This window comes from Capra hircus, chromosome 2, assembly GCF_001704415.2.
Source record: "Capra hircus breed San Clemente chromosome 2, ASM170441v1, whole genome shotgun sequence".
NCBI lineage: Eukaryota > Metazoa > Chordata > Mammalia > Artiodactyla > Bovidae > Capra > Capra hircus.
In genome coordinates this window covers 51,277,336-51,304,519 of record NC_030809.1, presented here as the reverse complement: position 1 = coordinate 51,304,519, position 27,184 = coordinate 51,277,336, and the positions used below count along the sequence as shown (strand labels likewise).

Here is a 27,184-nt window from a genome sequence, read left to right as displayed (position 1 = left end):
ATATGTAATGCAGTTTCAAAATATCCATGATTGAGAAGCATTTTCAAGTGTTAAATATCTCAAGCATCTATAGAATAGCTATATTTTTATTTAAACTTGAAACTGTTATCCTAAACAAAATTCTGTCAATAGAGGCATGGTATAGGGCTTACCTTGGAGAATCTATTAAATTCAAATGTCTTCATTTTGTTTAGTTTACATCAACCATAATATAACCCAAATCACTTTTTTCCTGATATGGAAGATATTCTGATAAATTCATTTGAACCCAAACTCTTTCATTAACATGTAAACTCACAAGTACAATTTTATTTTTGTTATATATTTAAATATTTTTTGAAGAGTTGATATCTCAGTATAGGGAATGAAATTGTGCTAGTCACTACTAATTTAGCATTCAAACATTTCCCTAAATTCTTCAATGCAAAAGTGCATTTACAATATAAACATGCCATATATGAAGCTACAAACCACAATCTCACACTGGAGTGGATTTCAGATTCCAGACTCAGTTCAAATGGGGTGAGGAGGAAAGTGCTAACAGAGCAAATCAGACACAAGCTCGTGGGGGCTGGGCAGCGAGTCGTCAAAGCGGAATCTCTTGGACACCGTGCTGCTGTCCTCCGGGATATTCTCTTTGTCTTCCCGGTCACTGCAGGTGCCATTACAAGAGGGCCTGTGAGTCCTGTCCTCAGAGGACCTTACTGGATGATCCTGACTTTGAGAGGAACTGGAGGTTTCTTCAGGGTGAAACAAGTTTCCAAAGTCCCACTGCTGTAGCCAAGAGTGAGAAAGGCAGATTTCGGCTGTCGGTCTTTTCCTTTGAACGAAAGCACCGAGAAAAGATTGAGATCTAAAAATCGGGTTGGAAATGTCTGTAGTTCAGTACATTATAGGCTTTTTAAAATTTATTCTGAAAATAATACACACCCATAGTACAGGATGGAATAATAATAAGAAAAGTGGAACACCTACAGTTTGTTTAAGTCTGACAGGTACTGAAAATTCAATTTATCATGAAGCTTACAGACAGGACTATCTAGTCAAAACACTTGGGAACATATTTTAGGCTTGCAAATAAAAATCAGTAAAATTATAAAGACTCTTGGGTTTATAAACCCTTTGAAGGAAAATACATGTAAGTAAATTATAATCTCTATTATTAATTACTTTATTCTTAAAAAGTAGTAACAGTTAAATCTTGAAAACAGAGACTACTCTTCAAAGATGTTTATCTAATATTTTTACTTTTTAAATTTTGTTTTCTCTTGTGAAAGCACCATGTTCAAATGTCACAATATTTCAGAAAGAAAGAAAACCTCAACCTTAACATAACCACCATTATTATTGGAACGTAGGTTTCCTTAGTCTTTGTTTTTATGTTCCATTTTTATGGTTATAAAAAATTAAGGTGCTCATTACAGAAATTTTAGAGTCTAAGTGAAAAATATTTAAGAAAACTAAATAGTTTAAAACCATAAACACATAGAATAATCACTATTTCTATTAAATAACCATCTATGAATGGTAGCCCGCCAGGCTCCTCTGTCCACAGGATTCTCCAGGCAAGAATACTGGAGTGGGTTGCCATGCCCTCCTCCAGGGGATCTCCTGACCCGGGGATCGAACCGCGACTCTTGTGTCTCCTGCACTGGCAGGCAGGTTCTTTACCAAGAGCACCACCTGGGAAGCCCAAAATAGAGCTGGTCAGGGTTTGTTAAGACTTGCATTGACTGTAGGTTTTCTTCTTAAGCAAATAAGGAAAGTGAATCCTCCAGAAGATTAAGTAACTGTCAGAGCGAGAAGACTTGACAAGTAACAAAACCAGGATCCCAGCCCAAGACAGTATATCACAGCTTCTGAGTTACATGCCGCCAAGGCATTTTAAGGTAAATAGGGCTGATCCGGAGGCTTCCCAGGTGGCTCAGCAGTAAAGAATTCGCCAGCAATGCAGGAGACATAGGTTCCATCCCTGGGTTGGGAAGATCCCCCGGAGGAAGAAATGGCAATTCACTCCAGTATTCCTGCCTGGAAAATCCCATAGACAGAGGAGCCTGGTGGGCTACAGTCCACGGGGTTGCAAAGAGTCGGACAGGACTGAGCAACTGAGTACACACATTCAGGACTTATCCTGGTAAAGAAAAGGAGGTCAGCTTTTTCTTTTCCTGCTTTGAAGTCGCCAATGAGCGAGGTAAGAGTTTTAAGACATACTTTCAAGTTCCTTCTTTAGTAGGCAAAGAGTATCTGGCCCTTAAAAATTTGACAATCAGTATTTGAACTTGATATACAACTATGGTTATTTCACTATAAATAATTCATAACAAAGTCTCATCATAACCAGCCATGTATATTATAAATCTCTGGTGTGTGTGTTCAGTTGCTCAGTTGTGCCTGACTCTTTGTGACCCCATAGACTATAGCCCACCAGGCTCCTCTGTCCATGGGATTTTCCAGAATACTGGAGTGGGTTGCCATTTCTTCCTCCATGGGATCTTCCTGACCCTGGGACTGAACCCAGGTCTCCTGTACCTCATACATTGCAGTGGATTCTTTACTGCTGAGCCATCAGTTCTACTACAATCATTTTAAGGAATTTCAGAGGACAGTAGCAGGTTGACAGAGAGACAACCCCAAATCTCTCTCCATTTCAAGATTTCCTGTTATATATTTTGTATTTCCTATGTTTGAAGTCATGGATCTGTCATTTAATGATCTCTTATACCACCTCTCTTCCCATTTTACCTGAAACTTGAGAGAGCATATATCTAATAATTTTATACTGTTTTAGAATGTATCTTTCTTAATAGTTGTATATAATTTATTTTGTAATAGTATTTGAGTAAATTAATATTACTTACTCTGGATTTTTCACTAAAAGGCTCTGGATGAAGTCTGTGGCCAGCTGTGAAACTGATGAAAAAGTTTCTTCCGAATAATCTACATTAACTTGAGAAATATTGAGGTATGTTTCCTGATTATCTTCTCCCACAAATGGGGATGTGTGAGTTAACAACATATATGCTATTACACCAACATTCCTGAAAAAACAAATGACTGAGAAGATGGGAACTTAAAATGTGTGTTAATCTTAAAATATGTATATAAAGTAAAATTGATTCTTGACATATTCCTGTCCTTAAATCTTGTGCAGTTAAACTACAGATTTTAAACTGCTTTTTAAAGTTCCCACAGTATACTATTTAAGCTGAAATAATTATGCTGTCTCAAAGTCTGCCTCACAGAAAAAGACTGAGGGAATACACATGTATGTTATATAAAAATAATGTATTAAATACGTATCATTATATCTACAGTCTGCCCTTCACACAGATACCTGTTTATCAAGTACACAAAGCTATCCTGAGTGGCATTTCCCAAATGGTGTTCAATGACACAGTAATGATCCGTGAGACATAAATAGGATTCCATACAAACAGAGGCTGCAGGTTTGGTAAAGCACCGTATTGGGCAGACAGATTGCTTTTTAATTGCAAAACTTTTAGAACCATAAATATGTTAATGACAACTCCTGTGTTCAGGAACCAGAAAAAGACAATACATATATAGCACCTATTTCACCCACTTATTTAGCCATAGGACCCTTTTTTCTTAGCAAATCCGTTTCATCCCCCTACATGGCAAACTAAACTCTTCCTCTTGTTCTGATGGAGTCAGTCTGCCACTGTGGTCTCAAGTAAAGTTCTGGTATCAATGCCATCTCTACCCCATAATATTCTGTCTGTGTCAACCATATAAACTCACAATACCCAAGAAATATACTCTTATAAAACTAAACTTTTAAATGGATCTAATCTCATTTTTCTACTGAGTAAATATCTCTCTAGTTCTAGACCTAGATCATATGTCTCCCATCTGGTGCTTGTCTGCTGCTTCTTTCATGGTTATTAAATAGTATTCTATCTTTATTATAGAACATATAGCACAGTACTGTGACTATTTTGTTCTTTTACCAGAAGGAGTCTTCCTCCAGGAAAGGGATTTTCCTGTTTATTCCTGTACTTTGGCTCAGAGCCAAAGTGTTATTAAAAAGAATGAACAGGTAAATGTTTTCCTGTGGCATAATAATGATAGTCAAATAAAATCTTTTAAAGATAGCCTTACTATTTACATTTTGAACCAAAGAACCACAGCATATGTACTAACCCGCTCTTAAAAAAGGAATACAAGTAACTAACAAAATCTTACCACATATCTGTTGCTGTGGTAATGGGATCGTAGTTCAGGATTTCTGGAGCTGAAAGAGAAAATAAAATTCAAACTCAATACTGACAAATCTAAAAACATGAAAATTGCTTTGCAGTAAACTGGATTTAATTTTAAAGAATTACCAATATATCAGTAGAAACTTAACACAGTATTTCTTATCCTGTGATTGGACATTTAGATATACCTAATGTTGAGAAAATTATATAACCAGATGGTTCAAAAGCACCAATTATATTCTGGGAGTAACCAGTAGTTATGCAGTATTTTTTAAAAAAAACAATTAAGATTAACCTCAGAAAAAGCAACTATGAAGAAGTAAAATGTTAGAAGCTAAATTCTTTTTACAATTTTAGTTTTATTACTCTGTTAGGAATTAGTTTGAGTTACTTTATTAGAATGATTTCAGTTTTTCTTCTCAGGGTAAATGGACTCATATGCATTCAAAAATGACACTATGAACAAACCAGCTTCCTGGAAGTATTTTAGATTTTCAAATAGATTAAATATCCCTTTTAAACTATGTAAAACCTAGTTTCCTAAGCAATTAATTTTCCACTGTCTCCTCCTTTGCCCACCCCCCACCAAAAATATTTACTGTTACAACATAAATTCTCTATACTTTCTGAACATTACTATAAATTTCAAATTAGTAGAGTCCAAACTAGTATCTATACTTGAATAACTTTTTAGTTTCACAGTATGATTTCATAACTTTTGCAAGCATAACAGTCTGGTTAATAAAGCCTGTGAGTCATATATATTGTCAGCCTGCATGCACCACCTGCTACGTTTCACATACTTCTGTGAGCTATATTATCTATAATCACAATCATTATTCTAGGACACTGTAGCCTCTATCAGCATTCAGAAGTTAGTAATTTGTTGTTTTTCATTTTGGGAAAGTCAGCTCCATTGCTGAGTAGCACCTGTTCTGTTTACTTGTATCTTTTCAATGCCTGCATAGGGATATCAATATGAGCAACAAGAAAAAAGTATAAAAAGACTGTAACTACAAATTAAAATACTTTACCATTTATGTGCTGCTTTACAGGACTTAAAAACATCTTTCATCTCCATGATCTAATTTGTTGATTTAGTACAATATTCCTAGATTATCTAATAACAGATTCTACTTAACCCCCTTCTTTTTCAAAATCCTCCTTTTACAACTCTCACCAAAAACCTCACTAGGACAGAAGTAAAAGTGACATCTATTAAACAAAAAGGCTTCAAATGCAGTAACACTGATTCAGTTTTCGTATTTTTTCATTTTCTTCTGCTTCCTAACTTCCTTTTTACCTATTTTTCTTTATGTACAAAGCTTTTACACACAAACATTAAACTTTTAACTTATATGTCCAATGTCCTGCAAACTGTGATTGTCTCAGTTCACTACAATTCATTTAAATGTGTCAAAACTGAATTTCAATGCACTAAAATCCTTGAACCAAATAGATCTTGGAGTTACATGCCCTAAAATAGTTCTATATAGGTATCACTTATTAATAAATTTCAAAGTGGTATATAAAATAAAGGAAATTCTTACCCAAGTATTCTGGTGTTCCCATGATTTCCCGGAGTTCACATGCATTTCCTATTTTTCGAGACATTCCAAAATCTACAATTTTTATGTCCCCAAGAGGATATATGCTGCTCAATAATATATTCTGTGGCTAATAAAGCACAACAAGAAATGATAAATAATACAAAACAAGAAAAGAATACTAAACTCAAATCAGAGGTAACTTAAGTAGAATTTGTTTAGCGATTAAACATTTATTGAGTCATCCACTAAACATTTACTAAACTACTACTTAGGAGGAGCTATATAGTCAATGATAAATAAAGAAAAAAATACACTTCAAGAGTATTCTTGGTTTAAATAAAAAAAGATGGATACATTGATTAACTGATTATGATATACAGAATACTCAGTAGTAAAGATTGCTTAATTCTGCCCATAAAAAAGTCCAAGAAAGCTTTGCAGTAGAGATGATGCTTAAGATGAATCCTGAAGGCTAAACAGAAGCATGCCAGTGAGAAAAGTGGTCTAGGGAATAGCATGGAAGAAGGCATGACCAAATAAAAATGTGTTTACACCCAGAAAGAGCTAATGGTTCAGTACAGTGGTATGGTTCTGTGTCTGACTATTCCCAGGATTGGACCTGAGATAGAAAGAGGCATGGGAGGGTATATGAAAAGGAGATCATCCAGGAAGGGAAGAGTCCAGTGTTCAAACAATGAGAGACAATTTGATTCAGATTTCAAGGTTTTTGTATGGCTAGAGAGGAAGGATAAGGAGAAAGGATAGTAAAACAAGAGGCTGAAGTGTTAGCTCAGGGTTTGGGAAGGGGCCTGAATGGTCTGGGGTGGGGTGTGGAGAAAGGAAAAGCCAAGAGACTAAAAGCCTCAAGAGAAAGATGAATGAGCATAATGGGAGCAAAGGAGTAAGGACCAGCAGGTTATCTTCAAGAGGTAGCTAAAAATTAAGTATTTCAGAGATAGACGGTTTTATAAGACAAAAAGTCCAAGATGTGGCAATAAGAACAGGATGCAATGACATGACGGTAGCATTAGAACATATGTAATGATGGTTTTTAAAAGCCCAGTGATTAATATCTGAGCTGCTCACAAATGCAGTCTTCTATCAGTCAATACAGAAGTAAGTCCACCTAGCACATGCACAGTCTAGACAAGCATGACCTACTGTTTCCTCTCAATACCAGTTTACAGTGAGTTGTGCAAAGCAAGAGCAGAGAAGGAAGAGAGATGTAGTGGTACTTAAAACTACATTACATTACCTTTAGATCAAGGTGTACAATGTTATTCTGATGTAGGTAATGAACTCCTTCAAGTATTTGTTTAATGAGTCTGATAATGTCATTTTCAGAAACCATTTCAGCCAACTCAGGTAAACACAAATTGAAAATTTCTCCACCTGCAGCACTGAAATAGAATTCAAAGAATAGAAACTTGAAAAATCATTGATCTAAAAATGACAACTTTTAAATACTATATACCTTTAAGTAAAAGATATGGCCACCTAAACTTTAATCTCTCTATACATACACATTTGATAGGGGGTGGTAGATGGTGCTGGGAGGGATGTTTAAGAAATAAAATAAATGACAAGAATAATTTAAAGTCTGGGTGCTAGTATTTACCTATGAGCTCAGCTCTGCTCTATTTTACTCATTTATTCATTATATGTAAACATACCTGTCATCTGTATATAGATAGATATTTTGATTCTCAAAGCAATCATGTGAATCATGGGTATCATTCCCATTTTGCAGATAAAGAAATAAGTACAAAGAGGTGAAATTATGTGAGAGGGCAGAATCTGAATCTGTATAATATGGATGAAAATCTACATTCTTAACCAATATCCTGCGTTGCAGCTTTACAAAGAATAGTTGGGGCCAGAACCCCAATTTTTTCTTTGTTTATAAGAACTGAATATCTAAAGAATGCCAACAAATGCATAATGGAAAATTCCTAGATTTGGAATCAAATGATTGAAATTTAAATCATAAATCTGCTATTTGCCAGGAATGTAATTTAGGGTCAATCACTTATTTGAGCTTCCTTATTTGTAAAACAGAGATATAACTGAACTGATTTAGTCCTTTTTTCCTAAGGACTAAGTCTAAATGAATGAAATAAAAACTGTCAGAAATCATCCAAAAAAAATCTAGATGGTTATTAATAAAAACTTATCAGGTATGTTTGGGAACATCTCAAGTAAAGCCTACTCTATATGATAAATCAGAAACTCATTTATTTCACAGAACACTATTTTCCCCCCTTTGGTTCACTCCTGTATCCACAGCAACAAGAAGAGTGTCTGACACATAGAAGGTACACAGTAAGTGTCTATTGAATGAGTGAATAATGGAATAAACAGTCATTCTTCAGAGCAGCTGAAAGTACAATTCATTAGTCTTGGTGACTGTCAAGAGGAAGAAGTATGTCATATATATCTGGGGTCACAAGAAGGAAAAAGAATCAGTGGTCACAAATCTGAGTCTCATTGAAAGTCATAGGACTGACCCTTCACACTTGCAGAGGTAACCAGGCTATCAGGGCATCTGTACAGAGCATGCCAATTAGAAGCTGCAGGGCTTTGTTGCTTCACACTTTACAGTATTTCAGAGAAATCTGTGGGACAGCTGCTAAGGCACATGTGGTAATGCTTCAATAATGTTTACTTCATATCTCAATGACTTCCAGCCCCCCAAACTCCCAGAAAGTTTATGAGAAACGAACTTCAAGATCTGACTTCAAGATTTCATAGTAAAGACAATCTGAGTATGAAAAATTTACTTCGCTATAAAACATTGTAGTAGTGACCTCCAAAGTTAGGTACCGAAGACAATGTTAGAAATTCATTCATCTAAAAAAGAAACTGATCTTTATGAATAGCTAATATTCAGACTACACATGTGGCCCCTCAGTTTACACATCAATTGTTTATTTGTCATAACCCTGCTCAAGGTCTCCTTAGGGAAGAGGGACTCCACAAGCCAAGCTACTTAGGATACCTCACTTCTTCCCTTTCTGGTTATGTTATTCAGCTTTAATGAAATGAATCTTCTCAAAACAAGTGGTCAAAATATATTCCTGTAAGGACACTACAGATAAGGTTAATAATGCAATTGTAAGCAGATAAGAAAATGAAGAGATACTTCAGATTCTCTTAGAATAAGTTCTTTGCTAGGCCCTTTATAAGACACATCTGATAAGAAATCAGGCCAAATAATTAAAAATTAAAAGAAAATTGTATGGAATATGGATTCCTAGCCACTATTAAAATACGGAAAATACCCAAAACTATGGGAAATATCAGAGAGATCTAAATTCTTCAGTGTACAGCAGTATACGGCAGCATAAAATGCTTAGATGAAAAATTCCTTCTTGAACACTTCATAATTATTTATATACCAACACTGACATTACACTCTCTAAAGTTAATTCAATAGACAGAATCCTCATTAATTCTAAAATTCAAACTAAAATAAAAGAAAACTACTTGAGAAAACGTATGTAAAGCACTTCCCAGTGCCTAGACATAAGAGGACAGGCTGCCTGTGGAAGTACCCACTAAAACAAGGCAGCCTGACTTCTATTCAGACTCTGCCTGACTAGTCCCCTGAGCTGGGACAAAACATGCTTCTGTTTCTTCTACTGATACATAGTGATACACGACAAAAAATGACAGCTCTAACTTCACTGGCTTCCAGTTAAGTCACATAAAGTACTGAGTACAACAGATGTTATAAGAATCAAAGCAGATCACCTGTAGTATTTAATACAGTGTTTGACACATAGTAAATATTCAATAAATATTAGCTATTATTATAATGAGTCAACAAATATTAATTCCAAATCCAGCCAACATCCAGCCTTTCTGAATTTGGGGGCTGCTTGTTAAACGCTGATTATGAAGTCAACTTTAAAAGTCTTTGCTAAATTAAAATTCATTTTTAGAAACACTATATTTCTTATATATATATATAAATGCACACAACATATTCTTAAGTGGAAAAAAAGGGTTATAATACCATACACTTAATAGATCACGATTTTGTTTCTGAAAGTATACATACATAGAAAAATAAAATAATTTCAAAATAGAGGAATAGACTGTTTACAAATGATTTCTATTTTCTATAGGTTCTAAATCTAACACAATAAATAGATGTTATTTTTATACCAGGAAAAGTATCCTAAGGGTTTGTTTATTTCAGTAACGAGATCAAACACACACTGTGACTGTCAGCCAATCACACTGTCTCTACCTCTCAGTTTGACCAGCTGACCAGTGCCTTTTGTAGGACTGCCATTTTTCCCACAAAAGAGGGAATGCTCTTTACCATAATTTACCACAGCTTTCCAAAGATGAAGCCATGGTAAGCAGAAAATGAAGAGGAGTTAAAAGGAGGAGAAGCGATAACATAAGAAGCAGAAGTTAGCAGAAACTGGAAGCATAAATGGAAAGCAGTGAGGAGCAGCAGACTAACAGACCCTTTGTAAAAACACGGCACCCAGAGCAGTGACTACAGAGAGAAAAAATCTCTCTGTAATCAGAGAAGCCACTTATATCATTATTGTCCTGAAAGGTAAACTCAGATGTATTTCTACCCTTCCTCTCTATTGAAAAGTTTGCCCCTTGAAGGAACTCAACTAAGAAATCAGAAATTGGGAGTATTTATGTTTTTTTGCTTATGTGCTTGTATATATGTTGTGCATCTGTGAGTGGATGTGATAGTAGTACTTTAGTACAGTTACACTGTCGCATAAATCTATGTACTATATACTATTTATATCTACATTTGTCTTTTACAGCTTTCTAAAGCACAGTTTAGAAATTAGTAAGGAAGTCGAGAATATCATTTAAAAAACTCCCATAACACAATAAAGTTAACATGCAGAAGATTAAAATCAAACTACATGGTTTACCTTTCATTCATGCAAGTTTACCTTTAAATTCTCCTTGGGTAACTTCACTGGATGTGCTTTTCAAATAAATGAATATACAAATTATTTCAATCCTATCTGCCCATCAGACTGTTTTGCAGAAAACTTCTATTTTCTGTGCCACTGGCAATGAAAGTATACTCAATTTCACTATACCCTATAAACATTGTATTGTCATTTCTTTTCTGAATGCTGTTTAATTCATTTTGGGGTATCTGTGTGAGGCTACACACTATAAGTTTTCTGAAAATATATGAATATATACTATGTTCCTCTAATACTTTATTAACAGGAATCTTTACAAGTTCTTGTTATACTTTTATCATTTTTGTTCTTGACATTTCAAGCACCTTACCCACCAATTCAAATAGGTACTATAAACTTACTTCAATTTTTTAAAGAGTATACTTACTATTCCAATATCAAAATGATTTCACTTGTATTTTCATAGACTTCATGAAGATTAATCACATGGGGACAAGATTTTGCCAATTCAAGTACTGCAATTTCATGTAGAATCTCTGCTCGACAGTCCTGTCCTCTTCTTCTCTTTTTTAGAAATTTTGCAGCATATTCTTGTCCAGTAGATTTTGATATACATTGTCTAACCACAGCAAATTTTCCTCTGGGGGAAAAGTAAGAACAAAAGTTAGTATAACACAGATACTTTTATAACTTTATCGATCCTTCAAACATCCATGCCATTAGGAATTTACCTTTGCTCTCTTAATCCAATCAAACACTACATGTACTTTTATAACATTTATAGTATCATCACACAAAAATACAAATGGCAAATGTAATATAAGACATAATTATATTTATTCTTCACCATCATATCATTAACATGATACATTACCATTGTAGGGAGAGATCTCATTTGCCCACCAACTCCATGCCATACTCTAGATATGAGTTATTTTGTTTAAGTATGATAACAATCCTATAGAGTAAATATTATTCTGTCTGGCAGACTCCAGAGAAGATATGTATCTTCGTCTATTCCCCTCTGTTAAAAATTTTAGCTTTCCTTCAAACAAAAAAAATTAAATGCAAAAATGGGTATTCATCTTATTTACTTCTACTAGCGTAAACATTTTGCCTTTCAACATCACTTTTGCCAACCTTTGAAGCTTTCTATCACAATTTGTCAGTTGATTTACCAGAGTATCTGTTAGTATTGCTCAGTAGTCCACAAAGCTTGTAACAGATATCAAAAGTGTACATGTTTTACGGAAAGTATCCAAAGACACTTCATGATTAACTAAGAAAATTCATGGTTATCAAAAGCTATGTACAAACACATTATTAAAGTCATGTTTATCGTTTCAGGAAGAAGCATGTTTTAGCTCTATCCAATAACAGTGTTCAACATTTCAGCTAATTTTTGAAAGACTCTGGCAAACCTATGCATTCTAAAGTAAAGATTGTGAAAGTTGCTCAGTAGTGTCCGACTCTTGGAGACCCCATGGACTATACACGGGCCATGGAACTCTAGGCCAGAATACTGGAGTGGGTAGCCTTCTCTTTTCCAGGGGATCTTCCCAACCCAGGGACTGAACTCAAGTCTCCCACATTGCAGGCAGATTCTTTACCAGCTGAGCCACAAGGGAAGCCTGTGTATTCTAAGCCTACAGTTTTCCCAAATCTTGTTTCCCGAAGACTCAGCTATTTTGAGTCAGATTGTTTTAAGAAACTAATAAAAATTATTGACTGCCTACCCAGAAAATGTACACATGCCTTTAAAAAGAAAGTTTTACATATAATTCCACAGGGTTTTTAGATTTCAAAGACTATCCATAAAGTTCCTAAGCCTGGTTCATGGTTTCTAAAATTAAGAACTTCTATCCTAAGGCTCAAATGACTCACTGAATAGCAATAAATCAGGTATAAATAAAAACCTATTTTTAATATACTTTTGATTTGGGGTAGAAGTCAGGGACAGAATAAACTGCGTATGCATTTTTATTTACTATTGTCAAGGGCAGGATGACAAAGATCCCTACTCTTTATATTCTCAATTTCCTCAAAATTGGTGCCAATGAAAAGCACTGATCGGAAATTAAGATGAAAAGGTATAGCTACTAATGCAAAAAAAATTTTTTTAAGAAAGTGCTGAAGCTATAATTTGATTCTTTTACATATATCAAAATAAATATCAACTCAGAAAATTTGCCTGCATAAACTTATTTGTGATAGAATTTTTCATTTAAGATTTGAGAATGTTTAATTTGTATTTTCTCACCATATGCAAAAGGAATACAAACCAAAGCATTTCAATGAGCTCACAAAAAAACTCAATCAGTCCCTTTGTTTTATATTCAAAGTGTCCATGTTTATAGATTTTATACTGGATAAATTGAGTCAGACTAAGATTAAATACTCATGAAAGGTCATATATGGAAATGGACTGCCATGACTTCAATTGCAGGATGTGAAATCCTAGCTTTCTATTCTGACCACTACAAAATAATTCCTTCCTTTAAGATAGTTTTCTTTTTTAAAGAAGTAGATTCACTTCTGCCAATTCTTATTTAGATTCAGAAGTGAAAATTTGTCTAAAACAAAAAGGAAATTTTAAGTTTTATGAAGAAATTCACCTTGTAAAATTTAGGAAACAAAGGCTAGTTAGCCAATTAGTCCATCTGAATAGTTTACAGTACCAGCTGTAACAATTAAGTTCTGCTATAATTTTATAATTATATCTACAAGCCAGAATTCTCTCAGAAACAAAGAGCAAAATTAAATAACACTTTAACTGTTTCAGGTATTCTCATGAGGCTTACTAGAATAGTACTTGTTAATGCAGGGCAAAGATGACCAAACAATATTGGTAATTACTTATTTGCCAACGTTCATCGCTAAATAAAAGCCCTATGAGGGCAGAAACCCTATCTGTCCTAATTACTAATCATAAAATCTACACTTCACTAACACATAATAGAAACTGAAATATCTGTTGAATGAATGCAAGAGTTATAGACCTAGTACAGTACCATACATTGTGCTATTATGTATACTGTACTTAAAGCATTCACATTTTTAAACCTTCTTTGAGACTCAAAATTTTACACACATATTCATTTATGTGTGTCAATCGCTCAGTCGTGTCTGACACTTTGTGATCCCAAGGACTGTAACCCACCAGGCTCCTTTGTCCATGGAATTCTCCAGGCAAGAATACTACAGTGGGTAGCCATTCTCTTCTCCAGAGGATCTTCAGATATTTTTACCATAATTATCAGATGACTTCGGGGAAAAAACCAAGTATTTGTTTTCCATTCTAAAATGCTAATTGTCATTTAGAAGTATCCAAAACAATAGTCAGGGCTTCCCAGGTGGCACTAGTGGTAAAATATCTGCCTGCCAACGCAGGAGGTATAAAACGTGGGTTCCAACCCCTGGGTCAGGAAGATCCCCTGGGGAAGGAAATGGAAACCCGCCTCAGTATTCTCGCCTGGAGACTCCCATGGACAGGGAAGCCTGGTGGGCTACACAGTCCATGGTGTTGCACAGAGTCGGACCCGACTGAGAGCCTAAGCACACGCATAAAATAATACTTAACACATAATGTCCCTACATGAAATTTAACAGAAACATTTAGGAAAATTTAAAACCTTAACAATAGTACTTAATGTATAACCTAAAAGGGCAAGGCTAACTAGATTTCCCAGCAGCTAAAAGGTCTAGTTAGTTACTCTTCTACATTCTAGAACAGACAATAAAATGTGAAAGGAGGGGGGAGGGTAAGCCACAAAAGAAGCTGACGTTTATTTCTGCATCTGCCTCACCCTTCTAACCACAAGTCCTATGAAACCTTGATTCAGTTGGGGGAGGGGTGGAAAAAACTTACCCAACATGTTAAAAAACAGGAACAATGCAAAGCTTTTTGAGAACAGTCAAAAATTAACTGCTAACTTTTACATATCTTATTCTCATTTGTTTAAAGAAAAATTATAAAACATTAAACATCTTAAAACTAATTTAAAAACTGATTTATAAAGATAATTTTGTAATCATCACGTGCTAGAATTATTATGTTTGTATGTTTCAAAATGTATAAGCCTCAGAAGAAACAAGATTATGATCCTAATTTTCACTTTGCAAAGTGTGGGATAGTATCAAAATTGGTAAAATATTGAAAGAATTTAAAGCAAGTTCATGGCAGATGAAAGGTCATGACTTCAATTTATCAAGGTTTATTAATGAGACATATCAATATTTACCAGGTGACTCATTAGGCCATATCAAATAAAAGAAAAAAGGTCTCTTTTATGAAGTTATTAAAAGATGAAATATTAGGAATCTGAATTTGTTTTCATCAGAGTTTATCATGAGTTTTTGCTCTAAAATGTTATAAACTGAGTCAAGTTTATGATTGTTATTTATGATGGCACCCCATTTACAAAACAATTTCAAATTATTAACATTGTTCCCAAAGTTTATGTTCTCCAAAACCATTAAAGAAAAAAAATCAGTCTTTCTAGCTCCCACACAGGCTATCTCAATACAGTTTTGTTGTATTCCAGATGGTAAGATATTAACAATATTGCATCCATTCTTGACTGTTTCATTTTAAGACTGAGGATAAAAAGCTACAAAGTGATCCAGCAGAGGATACATGGATCAAGGAACACTGTCTGGAAATCAGGTCATAAAATGAGCATCTAAAGAAACTGATAACATTTAGCTACATTCAAATCTCTAAAGGATTTTTACATGGATATTATATGCAGCTACAAAAGGGGAACCATGTATATCAGGTAGAGATTAGCAGAAAACAGAATTCTGTGCCTAAGTGCCCACAAGATGGAACAGACATATTCTGAGGAAGTGAGTTCCCTATTCCTGAGACATTTAAATTGAGGCTGGATAAAAAAACTTATCAGGAAAATTACAGGAAAAATTGCTGCACTGCATAAAAATTATATTAGAAGGCCACTGACCATTGAAGTTCTTCCAAAGCAAAGACTCTATGACTATTTAATGAGTAATGAGCTACAGTCAACTAAAGAACACTTACTCTTTCCTGTATAATGCAAAGAGAAATAATTACAGACTTAGAACTAAACTATTTCTTAAAAATACCATGAAAGGTTTTAAAAACTATATCTTTTCATAAACCATTAAAAGGCCCAAATATTTTATGCACAAAATTAAATAAATAAATATGCCTGGAATTATGAAATAAATATGCCTTCATATTTGGTTCTTAGTCTGATGACATAGATATTATCACCCTTATTTTGTAAAAGAAAGACTGCTCCCAATATCTGACAAGTGAAAAAGCCAGGACTTGCCTTCATCTTTGACATAAAAGACCACCAAGAACAGAATTACTTGCCATGTTTCAGTCAATTTTTGTTTTCACATTGACATTATCAAAGACAAAAAATCATTCATACTATTTTACTGTGCATCCATCAACACAAACATGGGCTTTTACTATTTCAACATAAAAATCAAACTAAAGACAGAAAATGATCACCATCCTCCCTTTGTTAAGTGTTTAAATTTAAAGCTCAAAATGCTGAATACATAACAAATTATTTGGTATATCTTTTGTAATTTTCATATATATTCAAATGGTAGTGTTAAATTTAGGTCTCATAATCTCAGGTCACTCCTCGGCCTGAAGGAATTTACACCTTCGTTAAACAAAAACGGATCAGTATCAGTGTAAATAAATACAGGTTTTACTTACAGAACATGCATTGTCATATGGAATTATATTATCAAATATGAATTAATTCATTTTGTTTAGAAAAGAGGAGGAGAATCTCCACATTTTTTTAGTCTGGCACAATATCCTGAGAATTAGAAAAGCTATTCAACAAAAACTTTATAGCATTCTACTATTTTATAAATATTAACTTGTTTAAGACTCACAACAACCATATAAAATATATACGATTACCTTCATTCCCACTTCTCAGATGAGGAAACTACAGAACTGAGAGGAACAGTAATTTGAGATCAAATAGCAAATGGCTAACCCCAAATTTGGATGTGACAGTCCACTATGCTACGCTGCCTCTTCCCTTGGACAAACTCAAGTAAAAGCCCTGACTTCCCACCATGGGCTATGAGGTGAGGTGCAATATATCATACAGGCTCAGTAACCCTCCATGGATTTGATTTCCAGGTCACTTAAGACTAGATCCCTGTATATATCAGCAGAGATGAGGACTTTTCTTTCTAATCATTGCTAAATAATAATCAAGTGAGTTTTATAAACATATAGACAAAGAAATCCTGTGATTTTAAACACACACACACCAAAAGTTTCCTTACCTTCCCAGTTCTTTAGATGTAAGTGTATAAAAATTATTAAAGTTTTCCACTTTAATTGGGGTTTGAGGAGTGGTAGTTAGCATGCCCGAAATACTTCGGCAATCAAATCTTCTCCTCAACATGATGACTCCCAGATAGGCTTCTTCAGTCACTTATTTTTATCTGTTTAAAAAAAGAGGAGACGCAGGGTATAACTTATATGCGATTAAGGGGAAAAAAATGTTATCTCAGACAGGATATGCGTTATACTGTACAGCTCCAAATATAGCTATAAGGTACAACCAAAAAAAAAAAAAAAAAGAAAAAGACGGAAGAAGATTTAAAAGCATATTCTACCCCATAAAAAGAAAAACCAAAGACCAGACACATAAATTGGTATCACCTATGTTACTGAATTTCATTTCAGAATAAAACTACTGAAAATGCCTGTAAGACCTACCAAATTCTTTTAAAAAGTTAATATTGTAATATAATCATTCAATTTCATTTTAAAACTTTGATTCTTTAAAGTTGTTATCTGCACATAATGATAATTTAACATAGAAAAACAATTATTCATTTTAAATTTAATTTTACATGGGCAAACAAATACAGTGGCTAATCACATGTTGTGAGTTATATTACTGACATCTGAGTCACTAAAAGAAATAGACTTGCTTCATGGGTCTTAGATTCAGAACCCAGAACAGAGTATGAAGAGCTGTATAATTTTGTTGGATGAGTGAGCAAGTACACATAAAGCCCTATTCTGGAGTTCTAATCTGTATCTGAAGCTCATATTTATCTGGAACTTTTATGATATTTACAAGTATTCAGTTTTAATATTAAAACTACTATTTCACATTAACTGAATTCATATAATGACAAACTACATATTTTTAGATACTTCCTTCTACTATGGCTATGTAATAGAGATCCAGTATTATTCTTCTAGCACACTCTTACAAGAATCCCTAAGCTTTTTTCCTTCTCTGTCACGTTTTTCCTCCGTTTATTTCCTACTTGACATGTTCTATACCTTCCTACATTCAAATGCCACCTATATTCAACTTAGCAAGTGAACAGTGTGATTAGAGGGCAGTGTTTTCAGTTTCTGTATTTCCCTGGTTTTAAGTCGGCATTTTTTTTCTCTTGGCCTTTGGAAAAACAGACCTAACTAGTTTTGAGGTACATCTCTAGTGTTCCAAAATTAGCAGAGTACCACTCTGAAAATAACATTTGGATTGAGCCGCATCTGAGTCTGAATCCCATTTATCCATCATACCAGTTATGAGGCATTTATCTTTGCTGCTGTTCTGAGGTGAATTATGTCCCTCCCTTCAAAATTCCTACCTTAAAGTCCTAATCCCCTAGTACCTCAGAAAGTGACTGTATTAGGAGAAAGGGCCTTTAAATGGGTAATTAAATTAAAATGAGGCCATTAGGGTGGGCCTTAAAGCAATACACCAAGTTAAGTATCTTCATTAAAAAATTGTGATTAGGATACAGAAACACACAGGGGAAGACCAGATGAAGACACAGGGAAGAAGGCCATTCACAAGCCAGAGGAAATGCCTCAGAGAAGCCAAGCCTGTTGACACCTTGATCTCAAAATTCTATTCTCCAGAATTGTAAGAAAGTTAATTTCAAGTTGCTTAAGTCACCCTATCTACAGTTCTTTGTTACAGCAGCCTAGCAAAGTAATACAGCTACTTTTAAAAAAGAAAGTAGTATTTCAAATGTATCGGAAGGGATGCAAATATAACAAACGCTTGGAGGTTTCAATCTTATTCTTTTGTTTGAATTAAAAACAATTAATCACAGACAGAGTTGGTCCCTTCTTTTCATCCCACTAGCCCTGGGGAGGAGAGCTTATCATTTCCTTGCCAACATATGCCCCATTCAGACAGTTCTGAGATTTACTTTGCATTTCTCCTGATTACTAGCGAGGAAAGCTGCAATTCTGCTGCCCCTAAAGTATGGATGAATCATAGAATCTATCTTGCAGTGCCCTAAATACTAAAAATTAAAATACAAACTCATGAAGAATGACACTGGTGCAGCGCTAGTCATGAAAGCACATCATGGAGTTCAATAAACAAATACTGTTAGTACTCTCTGAAAGATCTCCAGTGACAGTCCCTGCCACTGATAGCTTACCCTCTCTCCATATACAAAACTCTCACTCCAAGTTAGCTTAAACTAGTTCTTAAAATCTGTCTTTTTTATTCCGTTTTGATGAACTATTTATATACCTTAGTTCTGATGGCATTCAGTTTCACTGTTCACATATTCCTCTCTGAAAAATCAATATGGTTACCAATTTCTATGCTTAGTGTTTTTTTCTTCAGGTCATTCTTGGGCTTTAAGATTTTTTTCCCTAAATTTACAAGTCTATAGATGTGTATGCTTATGATCATATTTATGTTATTAGCATATATACAGAAAGAAGGGATATACCTGTATCAAAGATACAAATTGGGCTACATTCCCAACACTGTTCCACATCAGGCCTTAGGAATCATGATCACAAGAACACAGCAAATTTACCCATAGAGACAGAGTGTAGGCTCTTAATTCTAAGATGTTCACCTTATCTAGATTCTAGAATCTAAGATGTTTATCTTATGCTGTAATACATCAGCTAAAAAGCAATCTATTCATAAGAATCTGGTAAAACAGACATATATTTTATAATTATTTTCTGTTCTCAAGTTTCAAAAGAATCAATATGAATCTTAGATGTTGTCAAAGACATGCTTAATGAAGCATGATTTATAATAGTGGAAAAAAACCAAAAAGCTTTCAGAGTGAATGCATCCCAAAGTTTAACAATAAGGAAATGGTTAAATATACCTAAATAACAGGATATTATATACCTAATAAAAAGTGTGCTTTCAAATATTTTAACTCATATAATGAAAAAAGGAAGATAAAACTTTATATACAATATGTTAATTTTGTTATAAATATATATGTTTGTTATATATAATTTTCAAATCTGTTTTCAATAATATTGTTCAATATAAAACCAAATAGATGAAAATACAGGAAACTATGACAATATATTAACAGTGGTTATCTTTGGATTGTGAAATTATGGCAGTATTTATACTCTCCTTTGTTTAAGTTATCTATATCAAGCTAGGATAGACAAAAAACCAACAAATGCCTTTGGCTAAAAAAGATGGCTGTGAATATATATGACTAGACTCTAAATGCAGAAACTAACCCATGTGCAACAGTAAAACGTCTCTTTACACACTAAGGGTTTATTGGCTGAAGTACATGAGCCATTATTGCTCAGATTTTTTAAGGCCTCAATGTTTTCTCTGCATTTATTTAGAGCAGATGGTGTTCATTATGCAAGTAACAGGTCCATTCTTCTGCAAAGATCATACAGGCATTTAGGGTAAATACTAAGCAAGAATCAATACCCTGTTTAATACCACCCAGGAAAAAGAATTTTATAAATTCTGAATTAACATCAAAGTTCTATATAATAAATAATAATTTGTAACCTTAAGATATATGCCTTTATTATTATATTACTTGTGAAAATTCAAATTCACCTCAGGATCCCTCTTAAAAAAAACCCAAAGTGTGATATTTAAATATTATACTAACAGGCATTAAGTTTTATAATACCTATTTAGTTATTAGAAGGCAAATAAAAGCTAGTGTTTTTTTAGGACTGGAATAAATCATGATAATATAAACAGGGCCTAATAATCAAGCTACTTAATAGCATTTCCTAATACTAGACATTGGAGTATGCTTAGTCTTTTACCCTAACAAACTTTTTCCCCTCACATGTACTGTTGGTCATCACAATGGATGAATGACCTATGGATATTTGTATATTTGTATGGCTATAAATGCAGCTGAAAGCAGCACTGGACAATCAGCAGTTTTTAAAACACATGCTGGTTCAAAAATCATTTTTTTGAATTGTGTTACATTTCACTCTGGCTCTCAACATGCTGGAAACACAAACTATGTCCCAGAAAAAAAGGAAAAACACATTTCTGAAGGTTAGACTTTAAACTTACCTACAGACTGCTAATACACCTATATTACAAACTGCTTTAGGGATCCATACAGCATGCCATAAATCATATCTTCCTTCTATTTACAGCACTTGCACCAGCTGCCACAGCCTAAATATTTTTCTATTTCCTATCCTTTGGCCAATTTTGTATATAACAGAGCAAGAATGTCACCTTTGTCCACCAATCCCTCCACAAACACCATGCTACCCTTTACGTAAGATTTAATTCTTGGGTACACGAAGGTTATCAGTTAATTTTCTGTCTTGCATCTTCCTAAATTTCTCACGAAATTTTCTTTAACTCTAACAAGCAATCACTGACCTTTTCTTGCTTTCTTCCATAATTCACAATCTATAACCGATTCTAAATTACCAATAATCTGTGCTAGTTACTCAGTTGTGTCCAGTCCTTTGTGACCCCATGGACTGTAGTCTGCAAGGCTCCTCTGTCCATGGAATTCTCCAGGCAAGAATACTGGAGTAGGTAGCCATTCCCTTCTCCGAGGGATCTTCCTAACCCATGGATCGAACTGGTGTCTCTGGCATTGCAGGCAAATTCTTTATTGTCTGAGCCACCAGGGAAGCCCAAATTACCAATGTATCCCTTTAAAGAACTTTACTCCCTGCATGTGTGCTAAGTTGTTTCAGTGATGTCTGACTCTTTGGGACCCTATAGACTGTAGCCCACTAGGCTCTTCTGTCCATAGGATTCTCCAGGCAAGAATACTGGAGAGGGCTGTCATACCCTCCTCCAGGGGATCTTCCTGACTCGGGAATCGAACTCCTGTTTCTTACATCTCCTGCATTAGCAGGTGGGTTCTTTACCACTAGAGCCACATGGGAAGCCCATAATGCTTTATTAGGCTACACTTAAAAAAAAAATCTCAAGGGATTTAGTTGTATGTGTGTATGTGTGAGTAGGTACACAATTATAGGCATAATCAGGCACTAAAAACAGTAAGAGGATAATAGAAGAAGGCAAGATACAATAAAGCTTCCAATTACACAGTACTGCCAGGAATAGTGGAATCTCGTTTATTTGTAGAGATTTTTTTTCTTCATTAACTCTCATTACAATAATTATAAGAAGAATTCAGATGGGATCGGTGAAGGAAGGAAGAGGGAAAATGTTAGGCTTTATCTGGAACTAAGTTTACTAGAAGGGAGAAAGCAAATATGATGTGATCAATAATAAGATTTTAAAAAAACCCTTATAAACCTCTAAATGGCTCTATTTAAAAATGCTCATCATGATATTCACCTCAAAGTTATCTTATAAAAATGTTTCATAAAATCTAACACATCATATGACAATAAATAAAAACATCTAGAGAATTAAATTGTCTGCTTTGATCCCTGCATTAGCTCCTTGGTACCTAGTTCAAACCCTGACACCAAGACACACAAACCCCTTCGTGGCCAGCTTCATTTCCTGCCACACTTGTATCTCAAATTTTGCCTCCACATCTCTGTTACACTTTTCTGTCTGAACATCCTTTCTACCTTTCCTTAAATGGTTAACTTTTTATTTAATCTTCTTACCTCAACAAAGAATGTCATCTCCCCCAGGAAGCTTTGCCTAAAACCCACAGGTTGTCTTTAATGCCTGTACTTTATGCTTCAAACAGGAGGACCCTTGACATACCTCTTTACCTCAACATGTAACATGTTAGACTGCAATTATATTTAGTGTCTAAAGGATAACAACCATTTGCTTTCTTGCCTAAACTCCCAGCATGGTGTCTGGCACCTGGTAGGAATTATTTTAAATGTCTGATGAACTGAACATAATATTGAATATTAAGTTTATATTAACTTAATATTTCTTAAGAATTAAGAGATACAGCAAGAATTTTTAGGTACATCTCACATCTTCAAGGGTTTAGCAGAATTTGAGATCCATTTTGAAATTATAATATTGGGGCTTCAAATGCAGCTAATCTCTGCTTAATTCAATATTTGGCTAAATAAAATAAGAAATATTTTAAATTGCTATCAGAGAACTTCAGTTTTAAACAGGATAGCCATGAAGTCTGGAAACATGGATAAAATTATAATATCATGTATTATAATATAATACCAACAGATCATTTATTTTGCATTTACCTATCTTTCCAGACTAGGTAGCCACATGTTATTATACCCCTACTTCAGCTAAGAACATCAATATTTTAAGAACTATTTCAATCAGGAAATCCAGATACTTGTCCTGCAAAAGGACTGATAAATTAAGATCCTCATGAAGACATCTGAAAGGCAATGTAAAGCAAAGTAAGGCACAAGATTACAGGGAAAAAAAGCTTTTTCTTTCTGCAAGAGCATTTACAGCTACCAAGTTTTCCCTATGAAACAGAGGAACTGGAGATTTATTTATCTAGAATCCATCAAAATAAAGAACTTTCTGCTAGTGTGGCAGAAGAATCCATTTCTAATTAGTCATTGATTAGAAGCAAAGGTATTGGTGTAGGGAAAGGGACGATGATGATTTTCAGTTTCACGGAAGAGACCATTCCTCTGAGTATTCTACTAACAGGTTCATCGGTTTGTTTGTTTTTTTTTAAAGACTAGAAAGTATAATCCAAGAATTTAATCCTTTGAAAAATCACAACAAGAAGCCAGCTAACTGACTCTAGTCTAACCAGTCTAGTAAACACTATCCAAGGGCTAAAGTCCCAGGTAATGACCTTAGACCTGATTCTGTGTCACTTCAGTAAGGCCAGGTGTTATCTCTTCCACCTTCAGAAGGAGAGTTAAACCCTATAATCGTGAACCAGGATGGAAAGATGTTGAGAACGGAAATATAGTGGGCCAACAAACATACGGTGCTTTTCATTCATCAGATGGAAAATTAAGTTTCTGTTGCAAAATAAAGTACTGTTTACTTATAGCATCTCTGAAGTACTGTTTATTCAGTAAGTATTGCAATGCAAAATGAAATATGATCCTAGGATTAAAGATGAAACTGTCATTTCACTGTTAATATTAAAATTTTTAAATGCTAAAAATATTAACTAGTCCCTCTTTTAAAGAAGTTGCAAAGGGTCTAGGACACCACAACACATGCTGCATATAAATGAAAAGAAACTCACTAGTTTAGATGTTAGAGTGGTCCTGAAGTTCAAGGTTACATGTATTTTGGGGGAAAATGATAAATAAATAAATCAAAAAAATCAAAAGTTCATAAAGCATGTCCTGAAAATTACACTTGTCACATTTATATTTATATAAACATATGTAACTTAATTCTTACAAACATTTGTTAACTGAAATAGTCAAAGAAATCCTTTGATAAAAGTCTATTGTAGAATACAAAATACTTAAAATCACTGAATTTTAAGTCATCAAAATTTTAATTTTAATCATCAAAATTGTAAAATACTAAAATAACTAAAACATTTAGTTTTCACAAGTGGAAAGTAAGTACATAAATGATTGTTAATGTTTTTGACACAACCAATCCCCACAGAACACAAAGAATTCATAAAAAAAAAAACAAAAAAAACCCCCAAATCCTTTAAAAGCAATACATCTAGTAGCACTGTCCTACTTAGCTGCCAATACACACTGCAATATAGTATACATGCAATTGTAAGACAATTTTAGGATCAAGTGAAAGTGTCAGCAATGGATTTCCTTGATTCCTGCATTTAAAATTGGGTCTGTAAGTAAAAACAGGGAAATTTTGATAAAGAAATTCTCTCTTATAATTATCAAACAGCTTCAAAAACCAAGCATTTAAATGTATTTAAATGTTTACTTAACACTAGTAAAAAAACTCTCAGTGCAAGTTTAAAGATAGAATTGTTTGATTGGAAACATGCCATCAAATGCATGTATCTTCTTCAGCTTTGCTATTAATATTCTGGCACAGTGATCAATTAGTCAAGTCTTAACTTTCCTGAAAACTGATTCTATCTTAAGTGAAAGTTGCTCAGTCGCCTCTGACTCTTTGTGACCCCATGGACTACACAGTCCATGGAATTCTCCAGGCCAGGATCCTGGAGTGGGTCACCTCCCTTCTCCAGGGGATCTTCCCAACCGAGGGATTGAGCCCAGGTCTCCCGCACTGCGGGTAGATTCTTTACTAGCTGAGCCACCAGGGAAGCCCAAGAATCCTGGAGTGAGTAGACTATCCCTTTTCCAGGGGATCTTCCCTACCCAGGAATTGAACCATGGTCTCCTGCATTGCAGGTGGATTCTTTACCAACTGAAGCTATAAGGGAAGCCGGATTCTATCTTAGCCAACCGGTAATTCTGTTTTCAATGAGCCCAAGAGAATCTACAACTATTCTGTCCACACACAAAAATGAAAGGACTTCGATAACACAATTTTTACTTTTAAAACTTGAATATCTTGCCATGTAAATATAGCTCACCTTAATTTCAAGTCCATATTTTAGAAAAGTGATGTAAAATGTATGATAGGTACCTCAAGAATAAAGCAGCTACTAATAACTTCAGCTATTAAAACAGAAAAAAAAATTAAAAACTGAACATCTGCTCAGAGGAGGGTGAAGGGGAAAGAAGAGGAGTTTTAAACTAGGACACTGTTTCTGTGGACCAACTTTTTCAAACACACAGCATTTTATGGGCATGTGGTTTAATATTTGTAAAACAAACACTTTGGAAGTTGCTGAAAACTACTTCTGGACAATTTACTATAAAACCAGTGGTGAATCAACGACAAAGTAGGTTTATCATCTTTTAATAAGATTGTGGGCCCAGGCTCAAAATGCCAGGTTATATATGCTGCCACTTGCCCAGCCATCTCAGTAGACCATGCTGTTTCAGGGCACACATTCTCAAACTCTTGAGAATCTATAAGGGCAATCAAGGTATCACACATCACCGCACATCATCAGTACCAGAGATGTAAGCATTACACGCTGGCAAAACAATCAGCGAATGTGACACAGACCTAATATAACTGAAATCTTATCAATATGTGGCTTTAAAATGTTTTCTTTTCCTTAATTTCAATTTGCAGATTGATGTTGGAAGGCCTCTGTCCCATCACAGCCAGAGGAAGAACTAACATCAGCTACTAGCTGCCCACAGTCTCTTTCAGCTTCGTCTCTAAGAGAACTCAAATAAAGCGCTTTCCCTATATAAAACAAAGAGTTGAGTAAATGTCAAAACCGTAGCCGTCACGCAGTTGTATTACATGGCGTCAAAATAAAACCAGATCGCAGGAAATCACGGAAACAACTGCAACTCGACTTCTCTATTCACTGACTTAAAAAAAATCTGTTCATAAGTAGTAACTGAAAATGTCCCACAAGATGAGCAAAAACTTTCTCCCGACGAAAGGCAGCTGTGAGCAGGATGTGTCCATGAGTCCAGATGTGAACACGTCCTGGGCCCCACACCCCAGCTGTGAACTCGGAAGGGACCAGAGTGGGAGTCCCACTCGTGGTCCAAAGGGACCACGTCGACGCGACGTGGAAAGGACGCGAGCGAGCCGGTGGCGAAGGGGTTCCCGCGGAATGAGACCCGGGAAGAGACCGGGCCACACACACACACACACAAGCACACACACACACACACACACACGGACCTGGCTGAGAAAGGTACTGGGAGGTCCAGCCGCCGTCCCGAGCGCCGCACCCAAAGGAACCAGGGAAGCAGGACTCCAGCCGGAATGCGGCAAGGGGTCCGGAGCAGTCGGGCCACCCGGGGACGACGGTGTCTGAGCCCATCTTCCCCAGACCGGAGGTCTAAGCCGACCCCGGATCCGCCCACACTGCTGGCATCCCTCCTCGGGACCCCTCCCACGATCTGGGTCTCCTTTCCACCAGTAAAGGGGGCTGCTTGGGGGTTTGGAGTCGCAGCCCCCAGCCTACCCGCCAAACCCAGCAGGACCGAGGACGCGCGAAGCGGAAGACACTGACCGCTCGGGCCGCAGCAGGTTCTCCCGGGGCTGCCCCCTCCAAGGGGGCTCCAATCCGGCCCCACGCAGGTGGCCACGACAGGACACGTTCTCCAGCTCTAGCCCTTTGAGGTGCCGCGCAGCTCCGAGCGTGGCAGGACCCACTTTTACCCTTCCGGACAACGGCTAACAGTTGTGACCTGACCTCCCCAGTGAGGTGGCTCCCGACTACGGCGGCGAAGACGGTGACGGGAGCGTACAGTTGAGGTTTGAAAACTGCAGCC

At 35.5% G+C, this 27,184-nt stretch overlaps 1 protein-coding gene across 1 annotated transcript; it reads right to left on the bottom strand.

Moving 5' to 3' along the window:
- On the bottom strand, nt 234-27,184 carry STK17B (serine/threonine kinase 17b). Its single transcript, XM_005676292.3, has 8 exons — nt 26,923-27,184; nt 17,002-17,163; nt 11,120-11,332; nt 7,029-7,173; nt 5,774-5,900; nt 4,207-4,255; nt 2,859-3,038; nt 234-820 (listed from the first exon to the last, which is right to left on the bottom strand). The coding sequence occupies exons 2-8, from the start codon at nt 17,121-17,123 to the stop codon at nt 538-540; spliced, it is 1,119 nt and encodes a 372-aa protein (XP_005676349.2). The 5' UTR covers nt 17,124-17,163; nt 26,923-27,184; the 3' UTR covers nt 234-537.

What these genes read in the sequence shown, in the direction of transcription:
- STK17B (XM_005676292.3), bottom strand. Translation starts at nt 17,123, where the DNA reads ATGTTGAGGAGAAGATTTGATTGCCGAAGTATTTCGGGCATGCTAACT. An exon ending in TTGTACACCTTGATCTAAAG is followed by an intron (nt 5,901 to 7,028) that starts GTAATGTAATGT and finishes GTGCTTTATTAG; the next exon opens with CCACAGAATATATTATTGAG. An exon ending in GGGAACACCAGAATACTTGG is followed by an intron (nt 4,256 to 5,773) that starts GTAAGAATTTCC and finishes TTTCTCTTTCAG; the next exon opens with CTCCAGAAATCCTGAACTAC.